Genomic DNA, 11,565 nt, shown 5'->3' on the forward strand with positions numbered 1-11,565 from the left:
AGAAAACACTGCATTTGACTCTTGATTTAGTCCATTAATACCAAAAGAAAGGCAATTCTACTACTCTCTTAATCAGTTCTTTAAAATCCCTTTTCTTGCATTTATTGCCTTTTCCCTTGGTCTTTTCTCACACATAGTAGACTGACAAAAGTGGGCACAATGGTGTGATGGAAAGGACCTTCCATTCAGTAGCAGGAATTTCACCACAGAAGAAAGGCAAAATAATGACAACCAAGACTATGTTATTTTGAAGGTGAGTAGAGAGGCAGAACCTAGATAATACAAGAAAACAAAACACACAAAAGGATAATGTACTATGATATAGTGGTCCATACCATTTCGCAAGTGCTGAAAATTCCACATTATCATCACATGTGAGGATTCCAGAGTGAAATTTCATGTCACAGTGGAAAAAATTCCAGGGCCACATACTTATCCATCCACTCTCACTAATACTCAGGAACATGGCCCGTGCAATATTTTTTTCAGGGCTGCTTTTACTTCCTTATTCCTCAAGGTATAGATCAAAGGGTTCAGCATTGGCCCTACCAGATTCATCAGAATTTGGATCACATTTCCCAGCATGGGGTTGGGTGTGGGCTGCAGGTAGACAGTGATGATGGGCCCATAGGCACAGAGGATGGCAATGAGGTGGGCACTGCAGGTGGAGAAGGCACGGTGACGGCCCTCAGTTGTACGGATACTCAGGATGGAGACCGTGATTCGGGTGTAGGATACAAGGATTAGGAGAAAGCAGACAAGAGATACCAGGCCTACATTGGTGAAGCTTACCCTCTGGACTAAGGAAGTGTCAGCACAGGCCAAAGGCAAGAGTGCTGGGATATCACAGAAGAAGTGATCCACTTTGTTAGGACCACAATACGGCAAAGTGAATGTGAGGAAAGTCAAGACACTGGAATGGATGCACCCTAACAGCCAGGTGCCTGCAGCCAGGGCCCCACAGATTCTAGGGTTCATGATGATTGTGTACCGCAGAGGGTAACAGATGGCAGTGAAGCGGTCGTATGCCATCACAGTGTACAAGAAGCATTCGATGCTCCCAAGGAAATGGAAGAAAAAGAGCTGGGAGACACAGTCTTGGTAGGAGATGAGTCGGCTCAGTCCCATAAGGTAGAGCAGCATTTTGGGACAAGTCACTGAGGAGAAACCCATGTCAAACACAGACAAGTTCCCCAGGAAGAAATACATGGGTGTGTGAAGGCGAGTGGAAGAAATAACAGCCACAAGGATAGACAAATTCCCCAGCAGGGTGAAGGCATAGAAGGGCAAGAATAAAACAAAAAGTATCATCTCCAGCCCGTCTGTGTGTGGAATTCCTAATAGGATAAACTCAGTCACCACCGAGCTGTTCTTCATCTCCATTAGAGTCAGCCCTGTGGGAGGAAGAGGAAGCAGAGGGCATGGAAGGATGCCCTGGCTTGCTGTCAGTGGAGTGACCATAGTGGGGAAATAAAATTTTTAATTTAAATGACTGCTTTGATTCTAAGTTTTAGAAAGACTGTTTGTGATCCAAATTACAGGGCATTATAATTGGAATGTAACTGCCATAGACAACTTAATAGATTCTGTAGCAAATGTTATTATTGTACTCATTCCAAATACAGATGCCCTTTATTAAAAAATATTTTTAACATGTTAAAGCTTTTTGAAAAGAAGGACAACCCCCCCCCCCCCCGGGCCAAACATATGCTTCTCCTCCAAGTGCTGTATTATATCTCTGGAGATACGAACTACAACTTGAAATCCATTATATTGTGAGTCACTATTAATGACAACACTATATTTTATTTATATATTTTCTTTAAATTGAATCACAAAGGCTGAACAGGCACTGCTTTACAGTTCAAAGCACTTATACATCATAGTGAATTTATCATGAATTTATACATGATCTCACAGTAACACTTTGAGGTAGATGTATAGAAAAGAAAACATTTGAGAAGTATAAAAGCTAAGCAACTCTTCTAAATTAAGGTAGCTAATACATGGCAGAACTAGAGATCTAATTATTTTTTTAGACATCAGTCTTCTTTCCACTGTACTGTGTCTGTGATGGACCATGGCTTTACTGACCTTGTCAAACCTTACCGTATGTATATTTTTCCTTTTGACATCATCAGGCTCTGAAAATGTTCCTGTTCCTCCTTAGTACAATGGGAAGCCAACATGTCTCCCCAGCTACCCCCCAACCCACACACACATATAACATCTAGGAGAGTAAATACTTTCTGGTGTTTACAACTATATTTTTGCTGCAAAGAACAGTACCTAGCACAGAGTAGGTTCCCAGAAAATGTTTGATGAATGAAAGAATGAACTTAGTGGCTGGCAAGAATTAAATGTCATTCATTTGTCTTATGTAAGGACTTAAGTGACACTATCAAATAGTAATCTCCCTAAACAAACTTGTAAAGCAACTTAATCACATACCTGTTCCTCTTTTGCCCCATTTTCTAAACATTTTAGAATCTCTGTTTACCTTCATAGCACTTGCACCCTGGAAGAAGCTCTACACCGTGCTCTAAAAGGTACCAGACCCAAGATAATAGCTACACATAACCTAAACTATTTCTAAGAAAGGCCTGGCTGTCACGCATCACAGAAAGAATCAAACTGAAGATATCTGGGTGGAGGCTCATTTAGAGTTTCCATTTTTTTAATCATATAAAAACAAGTCCAAATTCCTAGTTACAAAGGAAAGTAATAAGAATGGACGAGTTGATGGACCAACATGATGGGCTAAAGGGCAAATATCCTATTCTTGTGCCCAATAGCCCCATGCTCCTGTTCTTCCCGAAATCTGAGATTTGTATACCAGGGACTCCAAATTCTCCTCCCCACTGGGTATATGAGGCATAAAAGAGCAATAGAAAAAAGAGACGAAGATGGTACTTATGTGACTTACAAGGAGGAAGTTTGATCATTTTACCATCTCTTTCTATAGGATCTTTAGCCCAAATTTGCCTTTGACATCCCACCATAAGCCAGGGTCAGGGATCTCCTCCCATGATCTGAAAATCTCTTTGTTCTTAGCCAGGTAAACTCAGAATAAATGACCTAAAGCTGAACATGCCTCTGTCTTCTGCAAAGATGTCTTCCAAGACACTAATAGCTATATTGTTCTCTTCTATGTGGAAATTTAAATGTCCTTGGAGCCCTTGGGACTGTGTTCCTGAATGAGTCCTATTCAAGGAGGTTGTTGAGCAGAGGGAGTAATTAGAAGTGAGTGAATGATGTAGTTGAAATAGAATTGGTAATGTTTCCCCTTGTGGCATTACTGTGATGTGAAGAAGATGGAGCCAAACTTATACTTTCTTTTTGTTCAGATTGGCCTAGGGATGTGAGGGAAAAAAAGTGACGGGTATAGCTCAATCCTAGGACATATGTAGAAACCATTTACTCAGTTTCAGGATATATCATTAGAATGAGAAATAATACCCTTATAAATCAGACTTCTAAAAATATCCAATTTCAAATGCTTTGATCTCAGTTTTTCCCTTGGTCTTGCTATGGACTGAATTGTCTCCCCCGAAATTCCTATGTTGAAACCCTCACACACTCATCTATGTGGCTGTATTGGAGCTAGTGCCTTTAGGGAAGTGATTAAGGTCAAATGAGGCCATAAGGGTGGGGCTCTGATCCAGTAGAACTGGTGTCCTTATAAAACAAGAAGAGACATAAGATTTCTCTCTCTCTCTCTCTCTCTCTCTCTCTCTCTCTTCCTCTCCCTCTCCTTCCCTCTCCCCATCTCTCCTCCTCTCCTTCTCCCTCCCCATCTCTCCCCCTGCCTCTCCCCCCCCCCCGTCTCTCCCCCTCCCCCCTCCTTCTTTTCCCCATCATGTGAGGACACAGAGAGAAGGAAGCCATCTGCAAGCTCCAAAAATTGAACTCTGCTGCAAACCCTGCTGGAATTGTGAGAAAATAAATTCCTGTGTTTATGCCACTTAGCCTGGTATTTTGTTATGACAGTCCTAGTGAACTAAATTCTTCTACTTTTCAGACTACATTTTCTATTAATAATATTTTAATTTGGAAATAGTTTCTATTACCAGACTCCTCAACAGTTTTGTCAGTGGGCAAAGTTGACTTCCCTGAAATAGGAATTGTTCTCCACATGATTTTCCCAGAATTATGTCAAAGCATTATTCCACAAATATTAATTAAGGACCTATACAACCATAAACAAGACAAGTTTCCTGACTTAGGACTTCTGTTCTGGGAAAAAAGTCAAGAAACTTGCCCCTTGAGAGTCTAGATGTTTATAATCGGGAAATGGTTCTTCTTTTGTATAACACACATAATTTTCTTCCAGAGAATTAGAAATGGCAGAAAAAGGAGCTCTAATTACTGAGTCCTTTGAAAAATTCTGGGGGGTTTGGCATTGTGAAGTTTTGTTGGGTCTACTTTTAAGGGGAAATGAGAGAGAAGTTAGCCCAATACAGCTAGAATAAAAGGCTACACATCTATATGTATCCCTCTATCTATATCCATCTATCAAGTTATCTATTGATATCTACCTATCTGTTTGTCTGTCTATCCATCTATGCATCCTGTTGGAGCAAGGCCAACTCTAGTTCCCAGTACCACCCTAATAACCCTGTGAGTGCAGTTAGTTATATAAGAACTAGGCAAGTCCCCAGCATAGTGGTGCTGGTAGTTTGGTTCCTACCAGGGAGCTATCACTGCCAACAGAGTTTGCTTCTCTGTGAAGATAAGAGGGCATAACACTTCATGTCTTCTGGCATTATTCTGTTGTCCTCTCAGCTCTTTAATATGGCCTGACCCCACCACCAAATTAGCCATCATAACTCATATGCATGTATGTGCCTGTGACGCATTATGACTTTTATTACAGAGCAGTCAGACCAAAGGCAGCAGGAAGAGATTCAGTCTGAATAGGAACCCTCTCACCTGAGACAAAATAATCTTATCTTGTGACAGAGTTTGGTAGTACTTTTCAGTAGAATATTCCGAGATTCCTCTTCTAGCCATCATGGTGGTTTATGAATGGAACACTCATGGAGTGACTTATACTGGGAGGGGAAAGCTGAGTGACATTTCAGGTGGTGATACTGAGTTCTGTAACTTGTCAGGTGAAAGAGCTTGTATTTATGAGAAAGAGTAGTGGTCATTTACCTTCATATCCAAGAAAACTGGACACAAGCCATCTTGGTTACAGGACTACATGAATGAGTGCATTTCCAGTCATTAGCATGGATCCCAGGCAGATGGGCCTGCAGCAAGGGGCAGTTCTCACTGTGTGTACTTGGGGTACTGTGGAGTTCTCCTTAGGGCATGCTTACTGTCCCTCACTTCACTGCCTGTTCCTGATTAGTAATCCAACATGTGTCCTGGGGGAACCCAGCCCATGTCAGAGTCCACTCTTAAGCCATTATCAACATAGGGGATAAAAGAGTGTTTTCAACTTCAGCTAGACTTTATGACAGGGGTCAGCAAATTATGGCCTGTGGGGCAAATCCTACTTACCACCTGTTTTTGTAAATAAGATTTTATTAGAACATGGCCTCACCATTTGCTTATAGATTTTCCATGGCTATTTTCATGCTACAACAGCAGAGTTGAGTATTTGTGTCATTATTATATGACCAACAATGCCTAAGATATTTACTATTTGAACCTTCAAATATCTGGTCCAGAAGATGAGAAAGATATCACAGGTTTGTACCCATTAGAATTGCTTTCAAGCTGTTTTTATGGCTGAAAGACCCTTACAAGTTACATGGATAGATTTTTTAAAATTAGCTTAATACACAAATAAGAAGGGAAAAAAGTTAGCTTCACCCACCAGTGGACTAGTGACCTCCTTCTGAAACAATATGGGCCCCAGCCAGTTTCTTCAGGGCTCCCTATACATCTTTGTTTCTCAGGGTGTAGATTGTGGGGTTCAGCATGGGGGTGACTACATTGCCAAAGATCTGCACTGGGGTTACTAGCACTTCACTCAAAGATGGCTGGGTATGGATGAGGGCACAGGGCCCAAAGAACAGTGTGACCACTGAGAGGAAGAAAATGCAGGGAGATGCTGCTTTGCGCTTCCCCTTGGCAGAGCACATCTTCAGGATTGCAATGACTATGCAGATGTATGAGGCAAGAATGAGGAGGAAGCAGGTCATGGACACAAGGCCAATGTTGGTGAAGCTCACCGTCTCAATGATAAGGGTGTTCCACATGCCAATTAGACTACAGGGAAAATGTCACAAAAGAAATAGTCCACTTCATTAGAGCCACAATATGGCAGTTGGAAGGTCAATGTGGTGAGAATTGTAGCATGAAAGGAGCTAGTGAACCAGGTACCGGCAGTCAACAGGGCACACACCCGGCGGTTCATGATGATGGTGTAGCACAGTGGGTAGCAGATGGCAGCAAACCCATTACTGTGTAGAGTAGGCACTCAGTGCTGCCCTGGAAGTGTAGAAAAAGACCTGGCACATGCAACCACCCAAGGAAGTGACTCAGCTTGTCACCAGCAAGTTGGCCAGCACCTTTGGAGCACTCACAGAAGAGAAACCAGTGTCCAGCATGGAGAGATTACAAAGAAAGAAATACATAGGGTGTGGAGGTGGGAATCAGACATCACAGCTAAGAGGATGAGCAGATTTCCCAGCAGAGTGCAGAGGTAGAAGATCAAGAACACAGCAAAGAGCACAGTTTCCTGCCCCTCTATGTGGGGAATGCCCAGCAGAATGAACTCTGTGACCAACCTGTGATTCTTTATCTCCATAGAAGTTAGATGCTATCCTGAAAAGTGGGGAAATGAGAGTAAATTGATGATCCAAGGGACCAAATTTTACTGCTTTCTAACAGTAGATTCACAAGGAAAACAGCAGTCAGAGATCCTCGTAATGAAAAGGTAATGTTTATTGTTATTCAGACTGTAGAAATAGCGAACATCCCCAGCAGGAAGTGTGGTCTCCTTGGCTGAGGACTGAATCCTGGCAACTGGACTGGCAAATGAGCAGATTTTATTTTACCGTCATTAGACAGAGAAGAGCAAATGACAAAGAGAGTGAAAGCATTGAGGACTAAGAAAGACAAGGAAAGGCAAAAAAAGGAAAGGAAAAAATAGAGAAAGCATGAAGAAAAAGTTGGGGCACATTAATAGATTACATGGAATTTCCACAACCATTTTCTACTTAAATGTTAACATAATTGTGTAAGATATGTGTTAATATTTTCATTTCATAGTTGATGAATAAATCACGATTCATGGAATTTAAATAACTTGTTCAAATTCTCATATACAGCTTCTGGCAGATCCCAGATTAAAATCCAAGGATTTTAAATCTATTATAACATAATTGTAAAAAGACAGAAAAAAGAGTTATAAACATGCAGAGAAGAAAAAAATTAATGTATTTTTTGGTGTGGAAATACCTCAAAGATAAGTTAGCTTAATCATTTATTTTTTAATTTGGATTTCTTTATACACATCCTTGTCGAGATGGTTTTGAATTTCTTCTTAATAATTATTGTATTAACCCTGTCCTTTTATGTACTGTTCAGCACTCCAGGTAGCTATACAAAAAGGAATGTAATCATTTCATCCTTTGCTCTGTTTCTGTTAATGCATTCTAACATCATGTGAGATTTCAAAGAAATCACTAAAAAATAACACTGTCATATTAAAGTGGAATTTTTCATTTGTAAAACTATAAAGAAGCTTTCACACTGCTTTCTTCTATTAAATATTAGAAACTATCCATCTCTTTCTTTTTTAAAAAATTTTGTTTCTACAAAAAACCAGGTCCTTACATATATCATTTATGGCTGTCCAGTTTTAACATTTTGGTATTCATCCATCACTCAAGCCTATCAAAACATCTTTGCAGATTTTCACTCCATCATCCAATATGGACTGTATTTTTTTCAGCATGGTGTTCTTCATGAGATCTCTCAATGTCTACCTTTAAGTCCTTGCCCACACAGAAGCATTAATATTTTTCCTTCAAAGAAATTGGTGGAAATATGTTTGAAAAGGTACTAAATAAAATAAAAATAAATTATTCTTTACTAAAAGAGTTATGGATATCATACATACTTTATCTGATCTGAATAGGGAAGAGAACCAGATAGTCTTCAATGATCATTTCAATTCAGCTAAATTTGGGCTTGAGATTTTATTTAGCATATGTACAAATGTACATATAAAAATGTTTTTCAGATCCTGTGGATAAATTAAGTCACTTAAAAGACAGAATACTTCATAAGATTCTAGAGAGTTTTTCTGTTCAAATGGGATTAAGAAAGAACAAATTCCGTGACCTACCAATAGTAGAACATTTTCTGCTCATGAATCTACCACACGAACTCAGTTGTACTTAACACCCTAAACTATTTTTCTCACATATGAAGGGTAAAAAAAACTCAAGTGCAAAATTGAGCCTAATATGTGTAGTAAATCAGGAAATCAGATTATGACTTTGGTTAAATCCATCATACCTACATCCTTGTGGTTTTTCCTCTTCATTGCATCAGTGAGTAATAATACATCCTAAATTTTTTTATGATAAAATAGACCATGAGAGACAATTTTTTGAAAGGCATGGTCTAAATTATTTTTTCTTGAAATTTTGGATAAGTAGAATATATTCTATTGATTCTATAGGTTCAAGAGTTCACGAAAAGGAAAGAGACTACTAAATTAGAGTCAGGGAATTATATCATCAGATGAAGCAAAATTTTAAAAAGTTTAGACATTAAACAGAAAAAAATGCATACCTATATGCTACATTATTGTCTTTATTCAATAAACATATGTTTATCATAGTCTATGGTCATAAACCACATGAGATGCTAAGACACCAAAATTAATCATTCACAGACTCTTCTTTAAAGAAACATGAAGACTGAAGGAATAATAAAATTCAAATTATTAAATAAATAAGATGAAATAATACTTCCTGTTTAAGTTTTTACGGATGTTTTCAGAAAAGAGGAAAGTATCCAGGGTCTATATCGTCATAGGCCCTCTGTGAAAAAATAAAATTGTTGGCTTTAGGGATGCAAAATGATAAGCTTCATATTTGAGATAGATGACTTAGACAGTAATATCCAGTATGTTTTATAGGGTGAATATTCAACAGCTGGGGAGACAGTCTAAGAATATAAAGCAATACCCCAGGCAAAAGAAGAAGAAATGATAAATTCACATATACTTATGAAGTAGAATTGCTGTCTTAGTAAATAATAGAAAAACTAGGTAGGTGGTAGTGCTATTAAATGATCATGGAATCAAGTGAATTATAGAATTGATATCTATTTTTTAAGATAAATAATGAGATTACTTTTGTACCCATTGATTTTGAGAAGTCTATAGTCCACCTGATTGGTGATGTCTAACAGGCAGTTGGATATGTGACTCTGAAACTAAACAGAGGACTTAGGACTAGACATGTTCCTAAACTCATGGAAGTAAATCAGATTACTTCTTGGTGTATGAAGAAGAAGAAGAGTACTGAAAAAAGAACATGACACAAGAGCTGAGAGCACTTGAGAAGTGTGAGGAGATCTGAACACCCTCTTCACTACTTCTCCTCACCACTCCTCATATTATTCTGTGGCTCAGATGGAGTTAACGTCAGTACATTTAAATAAATACATAATGACAGGTAATATTTATTTTGCAGTCACTCTGAACTAGAAAGACACCGTCTAAGTTTTTTATATAAATTAGTTTAATTCTCTTAAAAACCATCTGCAGTGGATACTATTATTCTCAATTTTTAGAAGAATAAACTGAGCAGTAGGAGGTTAAGTAATTTGCCTAAGGTTATCAGAGAGTAATTTCTAGAGCCAAATGAAAATAGAAATCTGGTAAGGTCTTGGAGTAAGGATGCTACAGTTGTTCCATTTTAGAATATGTTTTTCTTTTTCTGACTTTTTTAGAGCCTTACTCCAGATTACAACTATCCCTGCATGCTGGAGAAAAACAAGCTTCATAGTTTTTCGAATGAAATTTCATAGAATGAGTCAAAAACACTCAACTGGATATAGAGAAGACTATCCAGATGAGTGTTTATTTCATGTATGATGATATTGAATTTAATTCCAGAAAATGACACAGTGAACAATGTTAGTTATTTGAATGACCTTCCAGGGACAAGTAAAATTTAAGTGTGTTAGGATAGTGACTCTATTCTTTTCAGCGAGTACCAAAATTTATGAGAACAATTATGCTAGGGGATGTTTAGCAGTCCAGGAGCCCAAATTAAGGTTCCAATGTGTAATCCTATGATACAGTTCCTCAACTGAAGATGTGCCTTTGTCATCATGAAATAAAAGAAGGCCTCAGAGAAATCATGTATTGGTACTAATGTAGAAAAACCTTAGGTGATCAAACCTGGAAGAAAGCAAAAAAAAAAAAACTATCTCATTTTATCTCTCAAATATTAAAGAAATAGAGGTCAAGAGAGAAGTTTTTCAAATTCATAGACCCAGGATAAGAATTTAGGTCCAAGATATGATGTAGTGATTGTGAATTGGTTCTACCTAATCCCTTGTAATCCTTTGACATTATATTCAACATTTTATGAAGAGTGACACACAAAGAACAAACACACTTCTCTGGGGAAATATCCAATTTATTCTTGCATTCTTTAAAGGATTCACAACCATCAAACTGTTGAAGAACTACAACTGAACAGACTAAACTAGAAAAATGTACATTATATCTATTATTTAGCAGATTAAAGCTAAGGTTAAAGATAATTTTTATCATTTTCTATAAGGAAATCATGGAAATTTTGTACTATCTCACTTAGAACAAATGGTGGGGAAAAAAAGAATAAAAAAGAGATCCAGTAAGAGCAGAGAAGAGAGAGAGGGATTAAAAAACATAAAAGAGTAAAGAGAGAGAGCATTTGAGTGCATAAGGTATGTAATAAAAGAATAGGCTTATGCTTTTCCTGTATAGCATGTTCTGGTCCAAGTCAAATGCAGGCTTATCCTTTTCTCTTCTTCTGGTACCACTTAGAGATTATTTTATGGGTCACCTCATAAAGAAAGGTGTCTACACACTGGCTTGGTCTTGGTACCTTTACCTTTAGAACTGTGGTTTTTCTTTTTTTTTTTTTTTCCAAATATTTTTTTTTATTTTACTTTTTTTTATTTCATCTTGTGAACTGTGGTTTTTCTATGTCTCTATCCTTGGGCCAGGCATGGTCTATGTCAATAAACTTCTAAAGCAGAGCCCATTGATCTTCTGGTCCCTTCTGTGGCCTTTAATGCCTCTCCAAAGTGTGTGTATCAAAGGTTTAAACAGAGCTGGCATGACTAAGAGACCTGATTCCCTAAAGTCTGTCTTGAGTCCCACGGGCTTTGAGATTGTATCATTTTCTCACTAGTTTGGAGAAACTAATATATTTTTTGCTAAACTGGGACATAATCAATTGGTTCATGCACACAAGATGATGAAACTTTTGCTCAGGATCATTCTGGAAGATCTACCAAACATCTTGGAGAATATTCAGCTTATCTCAACTGGATCAATTTTACCTGAAAAGCAAAGAGATAGTGTTCTTTAAT

At 38.1% G+C, this 11,565-nt stretch overlaps 1 protein-coding gene and 1 pseudogene across 1 annotated transcript; both read right to left on the reverse strand.

Moving 5' to 3' along the window:
• Nucleotides 1–449: 449 nt before the first annotated feature.
• On the reverse strand, nucleotides 450–1,383 carry LOC138384769 (olfactory receptor 10D3-like). The gene is given in 2 exon segments (XM_069470455.1): nucleotides 450–471; nucleotides 473–1,383. Coding segments are annotated over 2 exon segments (933 nt in total).
• Nucleotides 1,384–5,888: 4,505 nt separating this feature from the next.
• Nucleotides 5,889–6,563, reverse strand: LOC138384770 (putative olfactory receptor 10D4; annotated as a pseudogene).
• Between the last annotated feature and the right edge of the window lie 5,002 nt (nucleotides 6,564–11,565).

This window comes from Eulemur rufifrons, chromosome 6 (assembly GCF_041146395.1).
Source record: "Eulemur rufifrons isolate Redbay chromosome 6, OSU_ERuf_1, whole genome shotgun sequence".
NCBI classification, from domain to species: domain Eukaryota; kingdom Metazoa; phylum Chordata; class Mammalia; order Primates; family Lemuridae; genus Eulemur; species Eulemur rufifrons.